The following is a 24784-nucleotide window of genomic DNA, read 5'->3' as shown; positions in this document are numbered from 1 at the left end:
CATCCCTGCTCCATCTTGTTTTTAACATCCCGGCACCTTTTGGTTAAAAGCAGGTGGTTGGATGGAGAACAGGGATTCCCCAAAGAAAATCTTTGATGCATAAGAAAGGAACTTATTGAAATTTTTAACAAGAGTACTGGTAGTCCTTGAGGTAAAACAGGTTGCTTAACAAATTACATAGGACCATTTCTAACTAGGATGGCTGCAGGGGCCCTGTTGCCATTCACCCTTATGTCCCACCACTGGGTCACTGCAGCACCCCCAGCCCTCCCCCACCCCAAACCCCTGCGCCTGGGCCTCCCCCACACCCGCCAATCCCGCCCCACCCTTTACTTCTTCATGCTGGGGAAGGAGGGCGGCCACTTCTGGAATTGTTCCCTCACGACCAGCTACAAGGATGCTGCAGGGCTTCTCTCCCCCATCCCATCCCGCCGGGACCCTCAGTGCTTGGCTCTGCTGCTGCCCGCAATCACCTTCTGAAGCTCTCCAGAGCTCATGTTGTGGAAGGAGGGCAGCCCACGACCACCCTGGGCCACAGAGGAGACCTGAACGTAGCAGCCGTTTTGTGCTGCCTGCTTGTGGGCGGGGAGAAAATGGCAGCTGCCGGAGAAACTGATTCCTTTGCTGCCTTAACGATGCCTCCAAAGCGGTGCAGAGGCTTCTGGACGAGCGTTGTGCAGACCTTGCAAAGGCAGCGAAATGAAGCAGTCTGTCCTGGCTGCACAGCGGTGGCCCAAACACAGCGGCCATTTTGTGGCTGGGATAAAAATGGTGGCCACTTCCAGAACCATGCAGCTTAACAGCTGTCACGACATGCAACCGTAATGGGGGGGGGGGGGAGGCTTCCATGAGTCTTACCTTGAGGACGACCTGTCATTAAGAATGCTGAGGACCTTTAGTTCCACAGTGTTGAAAAGAGTTTTGTGCATGTTGCTGGTAATTGCTGAGCGACCGTTCAAAGCTAGGATGGGCCTCCCAAAAGATCCTTATGACCCAGTTCCAAAGTTCCTACAGCCAGCCCTCCTACCCCCGACATATGACTGAATTCTGGGCACTCAGCAACCAGGCTGCATTTCCGGCCATCCACTGTCCTGCAGTTACATGACTGCAATTTATGTTTTTGCCAAAAACTGGCGTTCACTTCTGGGTTTGGGCAAAAATGCCCCATAGGGAACAATGGGTTTGTGTAATAGCTGCCACAAAAAAGGTTGTAAAATCAGGATGGTCACATGTTGACCCACTTTACAACTGTCATGATTTATGACTGTAATAAGCAGGCTCCTGGGGATTATGGGAAAAAATCCATGGCTTTGGGCAGGGGCTGGGAAGCTCCTCTCTCAGCCTCCTGGTCACATTTGACACACTCCTAGTGTGCGTGCGTGCAAGCGCACACCCACACACCAGACAACCAGTCCACTTTAGCCAAACCAAGACATAAAGGCAATATGTATGCACTCTGATTGGTCCCTGGGGAGAAACTGCACACATACAAACACAACATGGGTGCACCAAAGAATAGACAGATGCTCTTCTGTATATTGCTTGTAAAAGCGTTGGAAAAATAATGTTTCCTTTTTCTTCCACTTCCCTCTCCCCTCCCCAGAAACAGTATGGCCTACTCCTACCCATATGACTACGTGAAACCCTACGGCCAAGCTACCTACCAATGTGTCTAAAGAAGCATTTACAAATCCCAAAGCCCTGGGATGGAGTTGGCCTGAGAACTTTAATGCCCATCTCTTCACCCATGCAGAGGGAAAACAAAGCAACTAATAAAGTTGTCAGGAAGACTTTAGAGTGGTGTGCTGGCATTTTTTCAAACCAGGGCTGAGGGATTAATGACTCTCCAGAAGTTGCTGAACTTCTCATTGTTTGGGTCCCGACTCCTTATGCCTAAAAGTAGCTGGAGAGGGGAGAAATTAGGGGCAAATACTTCTCGGTGGTCTGTACATCCTAGCATCTTTCAGATTCTTGCCAAACTATTCCCTTTTTCTTTCTGAGGTGGCTCCGCTTCACTTCCCAAGCAATTTAATTCACTGGTGGATTAGGGGGAAAATACAGCTCTTTGGGTAGGAAAACTACAATAAATTGATTGCAGAGTGACAAAAAAGAGAATAATTTTACTCGGCAGATGAACCCAACAAGATATCCAAAATAACTTTCTAAGTTCAACTCATTTATAGCAATACACATTTCTAGAGTTCAGCTTGACAGCAGCTGCCTATGGAAGTTACAGAAACCAGAGCAGAAGGGTTAATACAAATATCTATGAAAAATAAAGGGGCAAAGAACCATATTTTAAAAAAGAATAGCACTGAAATGGTTAGAGAGACAGTACATTTCCTTCTACAGTGTCAAGTCCATCAAGGCACAAGAATACATCCACCATTTAGAAAAGTGACCGATAACCAGCGGTCATCTTCTGCACCTGTAGCAATTTTTTGGTTCATACTTTTAACGAAGTTTGCAGCATATCAGAGATAGTATGTCTCTTGCACACCTCTCTTTAATACGGACAAAGAAGAAGAGCTCAACAGAGGTCTTGAAAGGGTTATGATTTCCATTACACATGCATTGCTTTGGATTCTTCTCGGAAATTTCTGGCAAGGGCCGTCTTGGTTAACAGCAGCAATCAAGCTTCTCATATAAGGTTTAGCAATAGCCAGAACACCCAATGTTAGCTTAGGCAGTTTTGTCAGGACACAGGTCATTAAACTCTCCTTTTAAAGATCGCGTGTCTTCTCAGAAGACACGAGGCCAGCAGTGGTACCATTCCTACTTTGTCTTCTTCTTTGTTTTAAAGCTCCTCACTGTAAATCCTGGACTGGTTAAGTTTTCATTGGGATAGAAAAGGCTGCTTTGGAGTGATTTCATTCTTTTTTACAAAGCAGTGCTCTCAGTATCATGATCGAGATCAAGCACAAGGTGGTTGTGTGAATTCTGATTCGGCGAAGTCACCAATTCTGTGGCAGGAAGTTCCACGCCAGGGACGCCGCGTGATGGCTCTTTGACTTCGGAACTGGTATCTGTGCAGAAAAGATATCAAACACACACAGTACAAATGCTGGGAGATAAACTCAGGGCTGGCTACTGATCCACAAGACTCCCCCTCTGCAATTCTATGCAAAATGTCTGAATTCAAAGGAGAGCAGGAATTACAATTCCTGACTTCAGAATCCTCTAACAACATACTTTATTCAAGTTTATCATAATGGCTAATAACTTTGTTGTGGAAGGAGCCTGACCTTCTCAGAGGTGACAGGATATGCCTTCATCTTAAAATTTCAAATTTGAGCAGCATAGCTCCTGAAAAACAGAGAGCTTTATTCTCAGCCAGCCAAAGTTTCCTCATGTCATTCAGAGAAACTGATTTGTCACCAGCTGTAAGTCCAACTATCAAGACCCAGCTAGTATAAGCTTAGGTAATTCTGAAAAAGCACAAACTGTTCTTTACTAGGGAAGCATAATTTGAAGAAACCGGTCAATGAAAACAGAATTCTGTTCATTTGTCTGAATTTGCCACATTCTGGGGAAAACTGGTTGGGCCTGGGGCTTTAGTGGACCTGCAAAGAATAGAACTCTATGGGACGAGAACCCGTTAGCACAAACAATTAGGTTGTAACAATTTGAGAGGGGGGAACTTGCTTGTCATGGCTACCTAGCTCTCTTCCCCATTTCAAAATCCAAGAAACATGAGCTATGCTGTTTCTACACTGGCAACCAACCCTCTTCTCCCCCCTCCCTCAATGAAAAGGTGAAAAGACATCTAACATGCAGGTGGGACTTCATTTCCACAGACGTGCAGCCCTGGTGTGATGGGTCAAAGGTATCCTTTCCCTTTCAATGCAGAATGACTGCAAAATGGAGTTGCACCTGTTCTTGTACATTTCCCACCATCAGAAATGCAAATCCAGCCACGCCTCTCTGCCCCCGTCTGACAATCACACAGGCAAAGTTTAGACGGGCCCTCACTTGGCTCTAATGGAGGAGCTTTAATGATCTCAAACTCCCATAGGGTTGGTTGCCGCTAGTGCATAATGGGGCATGAGGGGATCGATCGGATTGCCTGCTTTTCAGCATCTGTGGGTGTGGTGGAATGTGGTCTGGCTTCCCAGGAGGGAGAGGCTGCAGGCCAGAGGACCAAGAGACAGGGACTAGGTTTAGATAGTCTGGTTGGGAGGAAGAGGGCCAAGGCAGCTCCTCCCTAGACATTCTCGAGTAGATCTTACATGATGCAAGTAGCTGCTTTAGTTTGGCAAGATTTCTGCCTGCAGGTGAGGAAAGATAAAGGCTCCAATCTGCTCTTCCCCAGAAAGATGTTTTGGCTGCTGTATCTTCTTTCTAAGTCAAGGTCACCTCCAGCAAATTAGGCAGTATTTGGAGCTGAGTCTTTAAACATAAAAGATTAGACATCACGCTTGCCAGAGTTCTTGGCCAACAATACTGCAACTAGGGCAAAAGAATGCACACCAACTTGCTTGGGGCAACGGCTGCTTATTCCAAGACCACATCACGTTTGTATTTTATTAAGAATACGTAATTCACCTGAGCTTCCAATCCATACGGGAGGCCTTTCTCTCAGATTCTTCTTACCCTGCATGTTTAAGCCCCGTGCAGCAGCGGAGGTGCCCTGTTCACACTATAAGGGAACAGCGACCAGTGCCAGGATTGGCATGGATCTGCAAGGTTGCACTTAGCTCTCTGTGGGAGAGAACTTAAGACTGCAAATTCGTCAGCACAAGGGTGGAGGGAAGAAGAGTTTACGTGTGCCTCTCTGTGTGCACCTTTCACTTCTATCTGGACATGCTATGACGCTCTGAAGGTTTTGAAAAGCATAAAGTCATTCCAGTATCTGCTGATGAAAGGGAGGGGCAGTAGACCAGAATGCATTAAAATGGAGATCAACATTACAAACAATGGACAAGAAAAGCACCACTCCTTTCACATGCAGGATTAGTCCAGGCGCAAGCAAGCCAGGTTACGGTGACCAGTTAGTAAGAAACGAAAGCAGCATCCATGATTATGCAACATTTGCCACATATCCGGCCAATCGGAAGGCCTCAATTTCCTCTTACCATTTCCAATTTCAGTTCCTATTGAATAAGGCAGCTCAAACATCTAGATTATTTAATAAAATTCTCAATTAGAATATTATTTGTAGATATATTACAATTTAAAGATTCAAAGGGTTAATTTGGCAGCTGAAACTTGTTTTGTTCCAGTAGCCATTACAAGTCTGCAAGGGTTCAATATGTTAGAGTCTGCTAAAATTAAGGGATGCGCTATTTCATTCCGCCAGAAGTCAAGGCTTTGTCCTAATATGCGGCTTAAAATTAACATTAAGCGTTATTAAAAAGTGCCCAATCCAGATTTAAGAAATAAAAAGAGCTTGCAAATATTGATGCAATAAATGAGTCTTGTGCGTACTGCACCAACAGGGGAATTACTTGGTTAGCTAGCAAGGGACGGCGCTTAAATAAAAGGATAAATGGCTATTTCCCCTGTTTGCCATCTACAATCTGAGTAGGATAAAATTCAGCCATCCTCTAACAGCAGCACTGAGATTTTCCCAATGTTTCTGGACGCAGGCTGCATGAAAAGGCCACCAGCACCCCGCCGTCTGGGCAGCAAGGAAAGAAGGAACCCACAGAGCAAAAAGGCTAAAATCTGCCTCTCCTGATCATTGGCTGTGCTGTTATAACAACACAGGAAGGAAACCTGACATCTTGGAATGTTCTTCAGTGTGAAGGAAAACAATTTTGATGGCAGAGGAAAATCAGAGGGAAGGCCGCACGGCTACCGTTGATGGGAAGGAATGGGGACTAGCAAAGGAGGATACGCAAAAAGCCCAGAGCACAAAATTAGGATTGCTGATGTCCAACTCTTGAGGATGCCTTTGTTGTTCAGTTAAAGGAAGCCAAAACTTGGATGTGAACACTGAAATGGGCTCACATATCCCACATTTGCTCCAATATGTTCACTATTTCCTTTCTGAAATGATGCGCTATGCTCTTATCTAGACTAGCTGCTGCTATGAATACAGTTAATTTGCCTTTGTCATCTCGTCCATGGATTTTGCTAATCTCAAAGGACAGAAACTGGGCCCTGCAGCCCCCCCCATGGAGGGCTGCCCGACAGCCGTAACTGGCTTGCTTTGAAGGGGGGGGCTTCCTTTGGCCGTCCCCGCTGGGGGAGAGCATTCCTCTATCAAAGCACAGGCTCAAAGACATGCTGGAGAGGAGTCGAGAGGGTTCTTACCAGTCACGATGTGGGACGCTGTTGCTGGAGGGCCCAGAAGAGAACCGTTTGCAGACAGATGAGGAGCAGGAGGGTGAGGTGGAGGGGGCACTGTGGGACGGTTGCGAGGTCTGGGCACTGGCCGGGGCCTCGGTAGCGTGCCAGACGGAGGTGGCGACTGAGCCGGTGGAATGTCCTGGGCTGAAGGCTGGGTGGATGGGCAGGTAGTGCTGTGTTTCTCCAGGGGGGGCGTGTCAGGTGGGGTGGGGGTATGTGGAGGGGTGGGCGACAGTGGCTCTGACCCGCCCTCTGGGCCTGGCGGGGAGGGTCCAAAACTACCAGCCTTGGTCTGTGGAGGTGGTGTTACGGACTGCGTGGGGGGCTGGGGAGGTGGGTGGTTGGGAGCTTGTATCGGGGAGAGGCTGCTCGAGTATCGCCGGGGGGCAGAAATCTGGGGCAGGGCAGCAGAAGGCTGAGGGCCCCCTTGGTTTGATTGCTGGCTGGGAGGAGAAGGGCTCCTTGTGGGGGGCTTGGGGGCTGGAGTGGGATTCGGGGTCCCTGGCTGTCCCAGAGGTGGGTTTGCTGGCTTTGGAGGGGCCGGTGCAGGTTTTTTGACGGCTGAAAGAGAGAACAAAAGGAAGAGACGTGGCTGAGATTGTGGTCGAGCACGAAGCTTCTGATTGTTTCATGGGCTACGATAAGTGCTGGGCACCCGGGCTGAAAAAGACCTCTGGCCCCTGTCTGAGAAACACCAAGTTTCGCGGGGATCCTGAAATTGGATGGAAGTTGTATTACCACAGAAGACCCAGCCTGGCAGCCTCTTTTCAAGAGAGGGATGCTTCCTGTCCTCTCCTAGAGGACTGCCTGCAGGTCTTCCATTTCCTAAGAGCAGGGGTCTCTAGAGTTGATTACTTGTGAACTTCAACTCCCAGAATTTCCCAGCCATCGTAGCTCTCTGGGGAATTCTGGAAGTTGAAGGCCGCAAGAGTAAAAGCTGCAAAGTTTGGACACCCCTGTTCTCAGAGCATAATGCAGTGGGAGAGCTTCTCCCCTGTTGTCCTCTGTGGCTCCAAGTGTCCCCGTCCCTGGCTGCCCAGCCTGCTCTGTGCCTCCCTGGCCAAAATTAGTCTCAACCCAGCAGTCCAATCTAATGTACCCATTCCATCGGTTCCAACAGGGAGAGTGAAGTGGGCCTCTTGGTTTTGTTTGGGGTTATTCTGGTGTGTGTGTGTGTGTGTGTGTGTGTGTGTTTACTTTGCACCAGAGTCATGTGTATGATACATGGGTGCCTACATACGTTTTCCAAACAAAAAACAAAACTTTTCGTGTACTCTTTTGCCGGGGCAGAGCGTTCTCGCTTCCCTTCCCAGCTCTGCTCCTCCTCCAATACATCTTATCCCCCCTCCCCCCCCAAAGAATTGATCACTTGAGTAACTTGAGAGACTCCAAGTCAGGAAAATTTAACTGCCTGAATTTCAGAGCAAGTTCTGCATTCTCTGGGTGGTGTGAAATGGCCCAAGTAGCCAATGACATGCAAAACCTGCTCTGTGGCCCTCCTGCAAGGTGACCAAAACTGAAAAGGGGGGAAAAAACACCCCCAGGGTTGAAATCCCTTCCTTGCCGGTCTCCCTTCTGATCCAAAGTGGGCAAATTCTGACTGAGAAACAGCTGTTCCTCGGGAAAGACCTGGCAGCTTCAGTCTTCACTGACCCCCCCCCACCTCCCCCCCCCGGACTGCCAATGCAGCTCCCGAAGGACAAACCTCGCCTGAGGGCGTGTGGGCTGGGCCCGGCGGTGCTCTGGGGCTGCCCAACTGAGTACTGGCTGGCGCTGCTGAGGGTCTGAGAGGCTCCACCATTTCGGGGGGGTGGCGGTGTGGTTGAGGGCACCGAATCCTTTGGTTTGGAAGAGCTGCAAGGAGAGAAAGATCTGCATCAAAGGCTCCTGTTGGGTGCCAGAAACTGCTTCTCCCTAAGGCTCCTCTTGAGACTTGGGGCCCTTGTTGCATTAAGCAAGGGCCAAGTGCAGGCAGACCCCCACCCCCCATTGGCTCCTAGCCCACTGCTGGCCTGCTTGACCCAGCTGTCTGGGGTCCATGGAATCCCCCACAGCTTAGGAAAAATATTCAGAAGTGCTTCAAACAGCAGAGCACCAAGGTTAGCCACACCAACTGCGAGCACCACAGAGTTAGAAGAGAGATCTTAAGCTGCAAGAGTGACGTCCCTCTAGTTCCTCCAAGATGTGCCAAAGATTGCAATTCCCCAGAAACCCAAATGAGCCCCTTTTCAGCTACTCACCAGTCCTTGAACCCCACTCAGGTCCCTGGCACCGATTTTAACCACCAACGTTTCTTGCTTTGCCCATTCCCACAACCTGGTCTTTGCTCAACCCATTTTGGGGAGCTTGCTCAGAACAGCAAGGCTTCTCTGAGCAGCTGCTTCCGTATCTTCTCCCCAAAGTTACACTTGTAGGCTGTCCGTCAAGGGCCGTTGGGCCCAGAGACCAATCGGTGGAAGGCTTTGGAGGAGGAGCAAATCTCTCTTCCTCCAGTGCAGAAAACCAGCTTCCTCAGAAGGAGCATGCACGGCCAGTCGACCCCGCTTTCACATCCCCACCTTCCCCCCCATGGGAGGAGAAGCTAAAGCCCAGGAACACTGTGGCACACTGACTGGGGTGGGGGCACAGCCTACGAAGACGAGACAAACAGGCTCTAGCTAAGTGGGTTAGAAGGACGAGCTACCATCTCTCCAGGCCAGGCGGGAGGGAGGATCCCTACCTTTGCGGGGTGCAGCTGGGCTCTGCCGTGCAGCTCTGCATTTTCCCTGACTCGGGCGGGCTCTGGCATGACCTCTGAGCAACACCTCGGGGGGAAGCAAGAGGGCGGCTTGGCCTGCTTTAAGGCAGGAGGATCCCGATGACTCTGCTTCCGTGGGGCAACAAAGCAGGCCAGCCTTGCAAAGCGTCTCCCTTTGGCTTTGGGGACTGATGACAGGGAGAGGAGAGTGGGACCGGGGCCCACCCTGAGCCTGCCTCTCTGAGCCCCCCGTCTTACCTGCTGTCCTCCGTGCCTTGGCTGTGAGAATGCTCTGCTGAGCCAGGCAGGCAGGCAGAGGAAGCACCCGCCAGGCCGGGCTCAGCCCCCGGGGCCTGTGGGTGCTGCTCCGCCGTGGCCAGGGCCAGCGGGCCAGCCTCCGTGGGCGGAAGCGGTGGCTGGAAAGCTGGGGCTGTGTGCTTTCTATTCACAGTGCCAACTCTCCGGGGGTTTGCCTGGAAGTCCATAACCTTGACACCAAAGCTACAGAGGAGAGAGAGAGTAAACACTCCATGCAGGCGGGCTACACGTAAACACAAAAGGAGTCAGCATAACTACCCGGGGAGATGGAAGGTGAGTCCCTGCTGCTGGCCATGCAAGATAAGCAGCAAGGAACACACAAACTCTGCCAGCCAGAGTTTGACAAGTGCAACCCATTCTGGCTCAGCTAGGAAGAGTGTGACAGGCATTGAGGACTGGCAAGATTGATAATCCCCCATCCATTTTGTTCTGTGTGTGTGTGTGAGAGAGACAGAGATGGAGAGTGAGAGTGATGCAGAGGCACAGTACATCCATACTGGACAATTCTGACTTTGGGCAAACTAATGTGTGCCCACTTTATCCCTTTAGCCCCAGGAATTCTGCAATGGTTTGAAAAGATTTCCCTTCTCCGGAAATGTTGGAGAGTTCGGTGGCTGCCAGGCAGCTCCACCCGCAGGGCCTTTTTGGTATCTTCCCCCTGTGGTCCCAATGCCTGGGACACTCCGGCCGAGAACATCCCTGGTTAAGTCACAGACATGCGTCGGTATCTGTTTAAATATTAATGGCAGGGCTGTGTGTATTCAGTGGCGATCACAGCAATAACAACGGCAGCCACAACAACAGAGACCCAAAAGCCGCCCACAGTCACTCGATAAGTGAGATGGGCAGCAGACACATTTAATTAATTAATAATCACTCCAGCTTCGTCAGCACCAAGAAGCCAGGGGAGGCAGACTTTGGTGCCCTGTAGAATCTGTTTGCCTTTCCCAGATTTACTGGCAGCAAAATGATCTAAAACAGGTCAAGGTAAACAAACCGGCATTTATACGTGCAACTTAATTATTCATTTTCTTGTTTTAGATGTTTGAAACTGTAAAAGTCCAGAATACACACAGCTCTAGTTAATGTGCAGAAACAAAAACATGAAAACTAGGTTACTGACGAATCCAACGTAGAGCATGTAGAACAAATGTTTGTCTAGCTCAGGGACCTCAAACTCAGACTGGCATTGAAGCCTTGGCATACTTGATTTAAAAAAAAAGTCTTTTATGAATAAAGAGGGTCACATATGCCACTAAACATAATTTTACACACACACACACACACACACACCCCAGCCATTTCTCTGCATTTCATTTTGGCTAATTGGCTACTGAAGGTGGGGCTCACTTATGCAGTGGTGGGTCTGTGCCTGGGTCGTGGCCAGGAGGCAGGGGAAGAGGTCCTTCCCTGTAGCTTTGGACCACTAAAACCCCAGGCAGCGTTTCAAAGAGCTGGCACAGCTCACTTCCTTGCCATGGGCACCTCCCAGGAGAGATCTTCCAAGGTGTGTTCTGGGGTATCTCTTTCCATTCTGGATACCTGTGCAGGTAGTGGCAGAGGTGGGGCCTGGAGGCAGGAGACCGTCCCTTCTCAACCTAGAGCCCGTGGACTCGGCATCTGTGATGAATGTGGCCAGAGCCGTCTCTGCCAGCCAACCCCCCAGCCAGCCGCCTTGTCTCTAAGTCAGCGCTTCTCAACCTTGGCAACTTTAGGATGCCTGGACTTCAACCGGGTGTGGCCCCTGGGCTGGGAGTTTGAGATCCCTGGTCTAGCTGCTAGTAAGGCAAGGAAAGTGGCTCACATTGGAAGTCAGGATACAACTGTGTTCAGGGAAGCCCAAAGCACACAGATAAACAACCTCTGCTAACCCCTCTTCAAACTAAAGTCACAGCAAATTTCCAGACTGAAATTTGGTGTTCCAAAGACATGGTAGAATTTCTGGGGAGGCGAGTGGCATGACAAAAGAGCTTTGGGTTGCCGTGGATCATAGAAAAGGGGCCTGTAACCGTTTATCGCGAGGGCTGCCAGCAGGGACACCTTCTTGCAGGCCCTACGCGGATCCCAAGGGGAGGCTGCTCCCATTGCTCCCACAGCCTGAGATCTCCTCCCTCGGGCTTCTATCATGCATGGAACACGGTGAGAAGGAAAGAATGACATGTACGTTACCTTTGGATTTTCCTTAGGCTGCAGTAAGGAGGGGAAAGGCACCATTCAGGGCTGGCTGGCCATGGCGCCAGGCTGCCCAGCTCCTCTCTGTCAACACATGCCATGCCCGACTGCAGAATCCCTTCAGGAAGGCCCACCAGGTGCCTTTGGGGGCTCACTGAAGCAGCTGCCCTTTTAAAGCAGCTTCCAGGTTTCCTGGAATGAGGCCTTTGGGCCCGACACCCTGCGCACCTTGGTACTCAAGGGGATGATACATTTGTGCCTCCCAGGCTTGGTGACTGGAAGGAACACCATCAATAGTTTTTAATACTTCAAACCAGGGGTCTCCAACCTTGGCAATTTTAAGACTTGGGGACTTCAACTCCCAGAATTCAAGGATGCCAGGGTTGGAGATTCCTGCTGTAAACCACTTTGGATGGAACCTCTCTGATTGGCTGCTGATATACAGCATGAAGGGCATCATTCTCAGAGGCACAAGACTGTTGTGAGTGCCAACTAACATAGAAATGAGTGCCAACTTCTGCCACAATTCAAACTTCATTCACTATGCAACATTTGGGGTGGGGTGGGGTTGAAAGAGTCAATAAGACTCTTTCGTGGTAAGAATCTGATCTGTTTTTCTTCATTAGACAAAAAAAATCTTTGGTTTCTTATGTGCCAAGAAAAGTTCTGTTGACTCAACCCAAGTTTGTGAACTTCTGAAAGTCACCTTTGACTTAAGTTAAACAGCAACAAATGGTGTTGAATACCCTGCTAAACCAACAATAGGAAGGAGGAAGGGAAGAAACGCTCCCATTACCTTTCCTTTCTCAAGAGCTCTCCTTCCATCACAGCCATGCTGACCGGCCTCTTCCGCTCCAGGGTCCCTGAATCATAGTCATTCCCTGCAGGAAGGTGGTTGGAGTTCACAGCCGGCTGCCCCACAAATACCCCGGACACATTGAAGTCCAGCTCTGCACATTCAGGAATAAAAATAAAAATCCAAGTGGTTTAGAGGAACACCGCCTTCAGGCCAAGAACTTAACTTCAGAGGACAAAAATACCTTACGGCTTTGGCTTGCAAGTATTAAGGCAAATTCATTTTTATTTCCCTTTCCAGATTAGAACAGTCAGACAAAGCAATACAACACAATGGGAACGCACAGTCCGGAGTCGCTAGTGTTGCACATATAACAATAATGCGCAAGCTACATCGGTTACAGGTTTGCTTCTGAATCCAATTCAAGATGTTCGTTGTTACCTTAAAGCCCTACATGCCATGGGTCTATCTTTCCCCAATGGGACAAGCCTGCCCCACTCGCGCCACCAGAAGAGACCTGCTACAGATCCTGTCTGCTAAGGAACTCCAGCAGTGGGTTCAAGAAGAGCCTTTTCCGCTGTGGCCCCATCCCTGTGGAACACTTAAAATCTTAATCTGGGTAGTTTTAAAGTTTTAATTATTTTTCTGCTTGTTTTAAACCTTGTAAGCCACCCAAGTCACTTTGCAGCCCCGATGGCACAGTGATTAAAATGCAATATGGCAGGCTGATTCTGCCCACAGCCAGGGGTTCAATCCTAACCAGCTCAAGGTTGACTCAGCCTTCCAAGGTGGGTAAAATGAGGACCCAGATTGTTGGGGGCAAGAGGCTGACTTTGTACAGAGGGCTGTAAAAGCACTGTAGAGTGGTATGTACGTCTAAATGCTAATGCTACAGTGGAGACGAGTGGCATAAAAATTAATAAACAAACATAGTTTGTTTATTTTAACTGCAAGTTAAAAAATTACAGTGGCACTCAAAACTTGTAATAAAAGCTGTAAGTTCAAAGTTTCAGTACAATGAATGCCTCTAGAGAATTAGCCAGTAGCTGGGTGCAGATATTAAGACGTTTCCAAGCTCACATGTCTCAGAAACTAAAACAAGTTAAAGAGAATTTAGGTACAGTAGTAGAAATGCAACAATGAAAATCTCAAGAATACTAAACTTAAATGTTATACAAGAGAAAATTGGCATTAGATATTCTATAACGCATGTTTTAACCCAATCATGATATAGTGGATAATTCATTTTCTAAAAATTATTGAAAATATAAAGGTTAGTTTATATTTTGGATCCTGTTGGATCTAACAGGTTGGATCCTGTTTTTACAACTGGCATTGCTGTAAAGCTCAACAATTCTGCGAAAATGATTCATAGCAGAATGAAGCAAATCTTAAAAGGTAAGTATGCGATCCTTTCCAACTGCAGCATTTTTAATATATATTCCCATATATTCCCAGAAAATTTTACTATATATCCCCATAAAATAGCCCAGATTAGCTTTGTAGATGCTAACTGCTGTGAGGATATTTTAGGCCTTTTATTAGAATGGGTGTCTCATCCCTTCTAAGAATGGCTCACCAAATTGTAGGAATACAGTTCAACATCTAGAACAGAGGCATTCAAACTTTACAACTTTAGGACTTGTGGACTTCAAGTCCACAAGTCTTAAAGTTGCCAAGTTTGGGGACCTCTGATCTAGAAGTTTGTTATTTTAAAAGTAAATCCGACATAGAATTTGACTCAAATTGCAAACCATTTCATAATTTGTTGTTCATGGCTTTTGATACATTTTTGGGTTTTCTCTACATAATATTGAAAAATGGTAATTTCTATTAAATGGGAATGCCTTTTTCCCCACAAGGGATTCTCCCCCTATTTATCCTGCTTCCATCTTTATGTATTTTCTCTTTAAACGTTAAACAAAAACATATTTAAAAACAAAACATGATTCCAAACTCGTTCTTTTCAATACCTCACACGGGCTTTTTACAAGGATGCAAAAATATCAAAAGCAAACAGCACAGGGGTCCCATCATCAGCTTGCCAGCTTTCCTAGGAAGAACAATTGGGATCACATGCCGAGAAGAAGAAGTGTTTCCTTTACCTTCAGGAAAGAACCAGGTAGCGTGCTGGATGATGGGTTCAACAACGGCAACCACGTGGACTGAAGTTGCTGCTGCCATTTCTGCAAGAGAGCTGGGGAGAGAAGACCAGTGGCTCAAAAGATGTCCTCAGCAATCAAGAAAGCTGAAGAGATCTAATCAATCCTGCTCACCGGGGTCAAAAGATGCCTGGTGGAATGTCTGGGTGGCTGTCTACTGTTTACTGGACACAAGTGAGGGGTTCAAAGTTCCCTCCCTCTGAGGGCTTTTCCCCTTCCCCAGCTTTCAGGAGAGGCTCTTCTGAAGATGCTGCCTGAGGCTTCCAGAGCTGTCCCAATGAGCAGAGCCTTCCCCCGTGTTGCTTTTAGGCAACAAGGTGCGTACCCTCCAGTGTTACCTTTGGCCTCTTGGTTCTTCATGCATTCTGAAAATCTGCGGATTGCCTCAACCAGCTCAAGTTTTTAATTAATTTTAGGATTTGCAGAACTGAATAATAAAAGTCTCCTTTGTGATGCTATTAATCTTTCTTGCACAAAAATGAAGAAACGGCACAGAAATACTCAGTACTGACTTCTTATGCAGTGATTTAGTTTGCGCTGGACCTTTTCCGTTAAAGAGCTAGGCAAAAATATAACCCTACAAATATTCAAGATTCCCTGCTCCTAGCTGAAGTTCAGAGAAGAGCTGCCGAAGACAACAGAAGCAGGATGGCCAGTGGTGATTGACCTGATTCTGCTGATTTGGCAATTCAAGTATTAGAATTCAACACTTACCCTTCATTCTTGGCCCACAACAAATTTGGGCCCAGCACAATGGCAATGTTGCTAGGAGTCATCTTGTTAACGTCACTATACTGTGCGAGTTTTGCAAGGAATTTGATTAAATACCTGCAAGGAATAATCAGTGTTAGAGCTCTATGGAGAACCAAAGGCATCGCTGGTCACAGAAAAACTGAAGTCCAAGATACTTAGCTAAGACTGTCCTAGGTGGAAATACAGTACAGAAATTCCACAAAAGCAATGTCAATTTCAACTCTTGCCTGGACAGGAGGCAAATAAGGAAACACTTTGGAGGGCTTACTCGTGGGACTTCAGAGCCCCATAGAAAACAGCATCCACTGGAATCCTTGTTGAAGTTTTCTAAGTGAGGGTTCCACAGGTGGAGACTTTGCATCCACCATCTCTGGAGAGATTTATGAAGAGGCTGGGCAGCCACCTCTCCTGAGTGGACGGAATGGTTCTCCTTCATACTGGAGATGGTAAGGCTATCTTTACATTTGTATGATTCCTTTGTATCCCACTGGGGATTGGGCCACAGTCCCACACAGGGACTGTGTGGCTGCTCAGGATGGGGGGTCCAACTGTGGCAACTCTAAGTCCTGGCTATAAATAATATAAGTTTGAATTTATTAGCCGCTCCCTTTCCAAGTAGGACTCGGGGCGGCGTACAATGGGGCATGTAAAACACAGAAAATATATAAAACACATAGACGTACATACAGAACATACATACAGATACACAAACACGGACTCGGAGGAGGTAAACAATTTACATCATATAGACAGTTAAAAGACCCGCATTAAAATACCCCAATTGTAAAAACCCGATATAAAATTAAGATTTAACGTTTAAAATACAATTTAAAAACAGTTAGGAGGAATAAGAATAATTACGATTGAGCCAGGCCAGATAATTGAAAGAGGTGGGTCTTCAGCTGTACACGGAAGGAGCGGAGATCGGAAGTAATCCTGATGTCACGGGGGAGGTCATTCCACAGGGCTGGGCCCACCACAGAGAAGGCTCTGCTCCTGGGTGTCGCCCCCCGGCACTGTTTGGCGGACGGCACCCGGAGAAGTCCCTCTCTGTGTGAGCGAATTGGTCGTAGGGATGTGTGGGGCAGGATGCGATCCTGCATATAACTAGGCCCTGTGCCATGAAGCGCTTTAAAGATCATAATCAAAACCTTGAAACGCACTCGGTAGACCACAGGAAGCCAGTGCAGCTCGCGCAGGAGAGGTGTTACAGGGGAGTACCTAGTCCTCCCCATAATCACCCGCGCGGCCGCGTTCTGGACCAACTGTAGTCTCCGAGTGCATCTCAAGGGAAGCCCCATGTAGAGAGCATTGCAGTAATCCAGGCGAGACGTCACTAGCGCATGGGTGACTGTGCGTAGGGCATCCCGGTCCAATAAGGGGCGCAATTGGCGCATCAGGCGGACCTGATGGAACGCCCCCCTTGCCACGGCTGTTACATGGTTATCCATGGACAGCCGGGCATCCAGGAGGACGCCCAGATTGCGCACCTGTTCCATGGGGGCTAGTTGGACGCCCCCGATGGCCAGAGATGGAAACACCTGGTTGAACCGGGAGGCCGGAAGCCACAGCCACTCCGTCTTGGAAGGGTTGAGTTTTAGTCGGTTGCCATCCATCCAGACCCGTACGGCCTCCAGACACCGGGACATCATTTCGACGGCCTCATTGGGGTGGTTCGGGGTGGAGATGTATAGCTGAGTATCATCAGCATACAGATGATATCCCACCCCAAAGCCACGGATGATCTCGCCCAGCGGTTTCATATATGTGTTGAACAGGAGAGGCGAGAGTACCGATCCCTGTGGCACTCCACATGTGAGTGGCCTCCGGGTCGAACTCTGCTCCCCTGTCAACACACGTTGCGTCCGATCAGAGAGGTAGGAGCCAAACCACCGTAAGACGGTGCCCCTGACTCCCAGCCCCTCTAGCCGGTGCAACAGGATACCATGGTCGATGGTATCGAACGCCGCCGAGAGGTCTAATAGGACCAGGATAGAGGAACAACCCCTATCTCTGGCCCTCCAGAGATCATCAACCAATGCGACCAAGGCCGTCTCTGTGCTGTGCCCGGGTCGGAAGCCGGACTGGCGCGGGTCTAGATAATCATTTTCCTCCAGGTGACGTGGGAACTGCTGTGCTACCACACTCTCTACAACCTTCGCTAAGAAAGGAAGGTTGGAGACTGGACGATAATTGACTAGGTCCGTTGGGTCCAGGGAAGGCTTCTTGAGCAGGGGCCTCACCACCGCCTCTTTCAAGGCGGCCGGTAGAGAACCCTCACCCAACGAGGCGTTCACCAGGCCCAGGAGCCAGTCGCGCGTAACCTCCCAGGATGCCAGTACAAGCCAGGAGGGACACGGGTCCAATAAACATGTGGTAGGTCGCAGACGTCCACGCAACCTGTCCAAATCCTCGATGGCAACCGAGTCAAACTCCTCCCAAAGCAGTCCCTCAAGACTCGCAACGGGCGTCTCTACTGAATCACTGAAAGGGGTCCATCCCATCCGGATTTGAGCGACTTTGTCCTGTAGATAATTCCCTGGCTGGGGAATTCTGGGAGTTGACGTTCACAGGCCTTAAACTTGCCAAAGTTGATGCCTGTCTTCTAGAACATTATAAACACAGTGTCGGGTGCCTCCATGTCAAACCCTTGCCTCACGTCCCAGAGCATAACTACCAATTGGTACAGCCTGGCTTCTATGGTTTGCATTCTCTAGAGTTTGTACTGCAAACTTAAAAGTGGCCAACAAAGCAAAACACTCCGTTTCCAATGGAGGTTATAATATTACAGTGAACACATTCCTTAAGCTTCTGCATCCTGGAATTTTCCATTTAAAAGCCAAGGATTGAAGACAGATCCATTTGGAAAACCTTCAAGAGCTTAATTTACCTGAAGTTGGCCAGGTTAGGCTTTGGCAATTTCTGGCAAATCCTCCACAAGTCTTGCAGTTTCTTATCCTGGTCCTGGATGCTGTGGGAAAGCAAAATGTTCTCTTAAGAGTCACTTAAAAGGTATCCTTTTTATTCCCATTTGCAACAGAACTTTACTTGCAAAGCTGTTATCAGCTGTTGCTGAAGAAAAATCTAAAATTGGAGATCCTACATTATCTACCTTGAAATATTAATCAGTTTTTAGGAAAATAATGCAACAGTACTCTCTGTTTTTATTATTATTATTATTATTATTATTATTATTATTATTATTATTATCATCATCATCATCATCATCATCATCATCATCATCATCAAATTTATTTGCTGCTCATCTTCCCCTTTATGCATAAGAAAAGTATGAGAGAAACAAAATACCAATTGGTCAATGTAGGCTTGAGACAGAAGTCTTATCATTACTTATTATTATTATTATTAAATTTATTTGCCAACCATCTCTTTGTGGGGCTACTCTGTGCAGCTTACAACGGTACACCAGAAAAAAAATGATAAAACAAAATGAAAACACAACATCGTTGCTTTAAAAAGAGCAGTGAAAGAAATGCAAGGAGAAAATTAAGAAAGTGGTTTTCAAGCACAACTTTTCAAAGACTTTTCAAGCATCGACAAGGCAAAACCAGAGATCCTGGCAGAAACCAGCCTTACTTTGCAACCTGGGTCCACTCTTCATACAGGGCATAGGTCATCAGTGGCTCCGGCAGCTCCCTCAGGTAGGACTTCAGGGCCCCTGAAGCAAAAAGGAGGAGGGGGAGTCAAAGCAAAGCAGGCTGGGGGCTGCAGCTGGACAGGCTGCAGCTGGGCTACAAAGGGATCCAAGCAGCTGTTCAGTGACAGCAGGAAGATCAGGGCAGCTACCCAGGAGGGCCACCTGTCTCCCGGCCAGAGGAGTTGAGGTGAAACCCCTTATTTTAAAACCACATGATTTTAAAAAACATGTTTAAAAAAATATTTCTCTAGCATTTGCTCCTACGCTTGATTTTTCAATGGCAGAAAACTAAATTTTAAATAGGTGGCACTTGGCGCAACAGCAGCAAGAGCGAGAGGAATCTAAGAATCCTTGGGACTACCACTTCAGGATGAGCCAGCCGTGGGCTGCAGCTGCTAAGAAAGCCAATGCAGTCGTAGGCTGCATCAACAGAGGGAGAGAATCAGGATCATGGGAAGATGATTTGGAGTAGGGCCTTCTCTGTAGTGGGCCCCACCCTTTGGAATGACCTCCCCCCAGACATCAGGACAACAACTGACCTTCGCTCCTTCCGTATGAAGCTGAAAACCTACCTGTTTCGACTAGCTGACCTGGCATAATACTACAATCTCTCCAGCCCAGGGCATTTTTAATTGGTAATTTTAGTTTTTAAGGGTTAATTTCACTGGGGTTTTAACTTTTTTAGGTATTGTAACTTATTTATTTATTCTTACCTCCTCTGTACGCTATATAATACTTTTGTACGTCGCCCCGAGTCCCTGTGGGGAGAGGGGGCGACTAATAAGTTCAAGTAATAAATAAATAAATAAAATAAGATGCACTACTTGCTTTATACTGTACTGGTAAAACAACACTTGAAATATTGTGAAAAGATTTGGTCATCATGATATAAAAAAGACGTTGAGACTCCAGAAAGAGTGCCGAGAAAGGCAACAAAGATGATTAGGGGAATAATCATTAGGCTAAAACATATGCAGAAGGGTGGCAGGAATGTCTAGCCTAACAAAGAGGAGGACTAGGAGCCATAGGATAGTCTTTCAATATTTGAAGGGCTGTCTGAGAGAAAGTGGGGGGGGGGGAATTTAACCTATTCATCAAAGCATCTGAAAGCAGGACAAGAGGTAACAGATGGAAACTTATTGGGGAGAGATCCAACCTAGAATGAAAGACATTTTCTGACAGTGAGAACAATTAACCAGTGGAACTGCTTGCCTCCAAAAGCTGTGGGTGCTCCACCACTGGAGGATTTTAAGAAGAGATTTGACAGTCATTTATCTGGAATGGTATAGGACCTCCTGCTTGAGCAAGGGGTTGGACTAGAAGACCTCCAAGGTCCCTTCCAATTCTATTATTCTATAATTATTTTGTAAATGCTCCTTTTTTTGTTAGCTGCCTTTCCACTAGACGGTTCAAGGGGGGTGCAGACATTTTAAATCAACTAGTGACAGACCCAAGGGGACCACCTAGAACACTGTTTCTCAACCTTGGCAATTTGAAGATGTCTGGACTTCAAGTCCCAGAAATCTTCAAGTTGCCAAGGTTGAGAAACACTGACCTAGAATGTTAATCTGATTTTTTGGGGAAGAAGCAGAAATATTCTGGAACAAACTCAGCAAGTGGGGCAGAAACTAATGGGGAGGACCTCAGTTGTGGCCAATCTTGAAACCAGCAAAAAAGTATGGCCACATAAAGAACAGATAAAATATATGAAAAGATGATGAAACAGGAGGACAGATCTCAAAAAACTGAAGAAAAAGATGAACAAAGAGATAAGAAAATCGGAGATATTGACAGCAGAATGAGTGCTGTTGAAAAAGATAAGAGCGGAATATTGGAATGGGAGATCGATAAGTCTTGAATTTTACCTCAGATTCCAGAAGATAGAAGAAGAAAAAAGAGAAAATTTGGCAGAAGTAATGATAAAAATTCTGGCAGAAGCATTGGTGATAACTAAAGGGAAGATGATGGAAGGAACGGATGAGGGGTTTCGAGCCTTCACAAGATACGCAGTGAAATATAAGTTGCCAAGAGATGTTCATACAAGATTTATTTAAAAAGCAATTAGAATACAAATACGACAAATGGCAAGAAATAAAAGATTGCACTACTATTGGATGGATACAGGATGATGTAATGAAATGTTATAATAAAAATTAATTTGAATTTATTTAAAGTAGGAATATTTTGTATAAAATGAAGTAATAATAGTTATAGTCAAAAATGATTAATAATGATAATATTGTATACATATATATTGATAATATGAGATTTTATATAATTTGTAAGTGAGGACTATGGAGAGGATGCATAAAAGTTTGGTAACCAAAGAATTTTATAAAGATGTACTATTACAGGATGGATTTAGGATGATGTAATGAAATGTCATAATATAAATTTACCGAAAATGTAGAATATCTCACATAAAATGTAGTAATGACAATTATAATCAAATAAATGTATAATAATGATAATAATTGTTTACCTATATATCAGATTGATAATACGAGATTTTATATAAAGTGTAAGTGAAGACTATGGTGAGAATGTACAAAACGTTTTGTAACCAATCAACACACTGTACGGAACTGGAAGATGTTTTTACGGCTTATGTCTGTCTGTACTTGTTTTGTTTAAAAATAAAAATAAATGTTTACAAAAAAAAATGGCCACCAGTGGTCCCTCTCCCCCCCCCCCCCCCCCCCCGCCTCAACTCTCCCCAGTCGATTCTGAGTCCCTCCAAGCCTGGTGCAGAGCCATGAAGAAGAGGCGTGTCTCTTATTTTGGGGTCCACTTACCGGCCACAGCATGAGGGTCTGAGTAAAACTCATCCAGGTGCGAGGTGGAACAGTCCAGTGCTGCCTTCAGCTTCTTTAACTTGGAGGCTCCAGCAGCAATGCGGAATAAGCCCTGAGGAGGACAGGAAACACACCCTTCCCTTAGCCAGGCTCCTTCACACTGATTAACTCCCCATTTCATGAAAAAAGATCTCCCTTTCAAGATGCTGACGGTGCAAGACATCAGGGAAGTAACAAGAGTCAGTTTGGCTGAGCTCATGGCCACCACTTGGGGACATATTGAGCTGAGGCCGCCGAGGTCCTGATGGAATGTGATGCCATTTCTTTGAGCAAATCAGACACAGGAGGATCAGCTGGGAGAGAGTTCTGTCTTTCTTAGGCCATTACGGCAAAAGGCGGCTTGAAAACTCATCTCAGCCAAGTGACTCTTCCCTATTTCTTCTTGGAATATTCTGTGAACAGAACTTGTGCTTCAAAACAGGAGCATGTTTTTTCCCCCAGAACAAATGGATGGCCACAAAGCTGACAGCTTTTCACAAGTGAAGTCTGACTCAATTCTGACATCCTGCATGTCCCTTCTTGTTGTGGTTGAAGTTTGTTCCCCCTAAAATCCTGATTGGCCAACAGTTCCCAAACTTTCTAAAATCTGAGATGGAACCTGGGCTGCAAGAAGGAAGCCCTCGCGCTGTGGATCTGGGGGGCGGACGGGGGGAATCCATTCTTGCAAGTCCTGGGGACAAGGCTGAAAGACACCTGACATAGACAGAGGGAGGGACCAAGTTCCTAAATACCAAACCATGATGTTGAACCTGCAGCTTTCTGCTCCAATATCCATTTTTGAGAAGGCAAATGGATGAGCCCGAAGGAAACACAAATTGGCCTAGATATGAAGCACAAGGCAAAAGGGAAGTCTGAAAGTTGCTTCTAGAAAACATAGCAAAAGAGCAATTATGGAAGAAATGGAAGTCAATCCTTGCTATCCCCTCTTGTACACGGGCTTTTATTAGCTCCTCAAGCCCTCCGGGGGCTCCACTTCAGCTTTTTCTTCCTTTGGGAGTGGGGAAGACAGACAGACAGCTGGATGATGGAAGGATACTTGCACGACCCTCCCTCCCAGTCAGGGAGCCTGGGGTATGCAGGTGCCCTAAGAGCAGTCTGGGCCAACAGTTTCCTACCGGAAGTGCAGTGAAGAAAGCAAGCTAAAATGACTCACACAAGTGAAAAGATTCAGGCTGCTTCCAAATGACTTGGTCAGCACCAGCAAGACAAAACAGCCAAGTTAGCCTCAAGTGTCTGCAAAACCTCCATCAAACCCTCTTCAAGGGATTTCAGGAAATTTGGCAGCCAACATGCCAAAACTGGCCATCTCAGACAAGCAGAAGGCAAATGCCTTATGGAGGCAGCCGAATCAGGGAGCCTCCTGGCCACAGAGAAAGTGCCACTTTCATCTAGGTCAGGGGTGTCCAAACTTGGCAACTTTAAGACCTGTGGACTTCAACTCCCAGAATTCCCCAGCCAGCAGAGCTGGCTGGGGAATTCTGAGAGTTGAACTCCACAAGTCTTAAAGTTGCCAAGTTTGGACACCCCTGATCTAGGTGGTAAAGGCACCAAGGTAAAAAGTAGGAGATTGTGAATTCAAGTCCCATCGAAAGCCAGCTGGGTGACCTTAGGCCAGTCCCTCTCTCTCAGCTCAACCCACCTCAAAGGGTTGTTGTTGTTGTAGGGGAAAAGGAGGAGAAAAGTGTGTTGGATGTGTTTGCTACCTTGAGTTATTTGTAAAATAATACAGGTGGGATGAAATAAATGGGGCACTGCTACCACCAGGCTTGGCCCACCCTGTATGTGCAAGAGAAGCGAGCCCAGGGTTCTTCCAGCCCAGTAGTGGAACCTGCCCCACACAGGGAAAGAGAAGGGCGTGGAGCCCTCACCCACCTCCTCTTTCATGCCTGTTTCCAAGAGCATCATCACACAGGCCTCGATGGGGACGGCGATTTCTCGGCTACTACGCTTGAGGTGCTCCTCCAGGGGAGTCCCGAAAGCTGGTTTTTCAGTGCACTTGTCTAGTTAGAGAAGCAGAATTAAAAGTCAGCCACACAACTGGGAAACCCACCATCCAGGGGGAAGAGATCTGCAGTACGGTCATTAGGCATCACACAAGAAGATCTGAACCATTTGATGGCAGAGCCCTTTAAATTTTGTCCCCGGGAAGAACCAGAAGCCAAGTCTGCAGCCTGGGAGCGATGGACCCAGAAGTGCACAGGCTGAGGTGGCTGGATTGGCCGGGGCTCTCAGCTCACAAAGAGGTGACCCCTAAGCGGGGCTGGGCTTCTCCAACAGAACTACTTGGGTGAGGTCCAGAATGCTGCCACAACCACCATGCTTAGGGATAAAAATCGAATGGCAGGTAATCAACCCAGGGAGATTTTTGGCAGTTCTTCAGACCCATGTAACACGGTTGCTAGAAAACGTGTGATTGGGAAGCGGGAACTAAAACAAGATAGTATTGTTGGCTGCAACAACACTTGAGGAATACTCTCAATTATCAGGTAATTTAATTAAGCAGTAAACCTTCCCCAGTTTTTCTTGCTAGGGTTCCCAGTCCTTGAGGTCTTTGTGGCAAGGGATGCAAAAGCAGGTTGGGTTGCCACAGGGATGAGAGCAGGTAGCTAAGGCAGGAAGACCCACGCCTCATTGAATTAGGTGGCCAGGGGTGAGCTGTTCTCGAAAGGAAAGGTGATTTCTCGGTGATCAGAGTTTCCTCCCAGGAAAACAGGTGGTGACAATTCTGTCCAATCAGGAATAGCAATAGCACTTCCATACCACTCCACGGTGCTTTACGGCACTCTCTGAGTAGTTTACAGTGTCAGCATATTGCTCCCAACAATCTGCATCCTGATGTTACCAACCTTGGAAGGATGGAAGGCTGAGTCAACGTGGAGATGGTCAGGATCGAACTCCTGGCAGTGGGCAGAGTCTGCCTTCAATACTGCATTCTAACCACTGAGCCACCAGGGCTCCTAGAAAGCTATTCAACAGCTTTTTCCATTGCAGTATTGTAATCCAACTGTTGGCAATCCAGCCACCCCCAATTATGGATAA

The 24784-nt window shown here is 47.2% G+C and overlaps 1 protein-coding gene across 4 annotated transcripts in view; it reads right to left on the bottom strand.

Annotated features, from left to right (window-relative positions):
- Positions 1–2100: 2100 nt before the first annotated feature.
- The window catches only part of ARHGAP17 (Rho GTPase activating protein 17), a 93589-nt gene continuing 70905 nt past the window's right edge, over positions 2101–24784 (bottom strand). For 2 of the 4 annotated variants that reach the window (XM_081965384.1, XM_081965386.1), the window contains exons 10-20: positions 23618–23745; positions 21686–21797; positions 18830–18911; positions 18123–18203; positions 15194–15307; positions 14423–14514; positions 12318–12471; positions 9290–9532; positions 8000–8148; positions 6259–6855; positions 2101–3026 (exon numbers count right to left, since the gene is read on the bottom strand). In XM_081965384.1, coding sequence (XP_081821510.1) covers positions 2881–3026; positions 6259–6855; positions 8000–8148; positions 9290–9532; positions 12318–12471; positions 14423–14514; positions 15194–15307; positions 18123–18203; positions 18830–18911; positions 21686–21797; positions 23618–23745 — 1898 coding nt within the window. In that variant the 3' untranslated portion in view covers positions 2101–2880. Of the gene's footprint in view, positions 3027–5075; positions 5119–6258; positions 6856–7999; positions 8149–9289; positions 9533–12317; positions 12472–14422; positions 14515–15193; positions 15308–18122; positions 18204–18829; positions 18912–21685; positions 21798–23617; positions 23746–24784 lie in introns of all 4 variants that reach the window. The other 2 variants (XM_081965385.1, XM_081965387.1) reach the window with 2 other exon arrangements.

This window comes from Natrix helvetica (genome assembly GCF_964273705.1).
Source record: "Natrix helvetica genome assembly, chromosome: 13".
Taxonomy (NCBI): domain Eukaryota; kingdom Metazoa; phylum Chordata; class Lepidosauria; order Squamata; family Natricidae; genus Natrix; species Natrix helvetica.
This window is presented reverse-complemented; position numbering and strand designations above follow the sequence as displayed.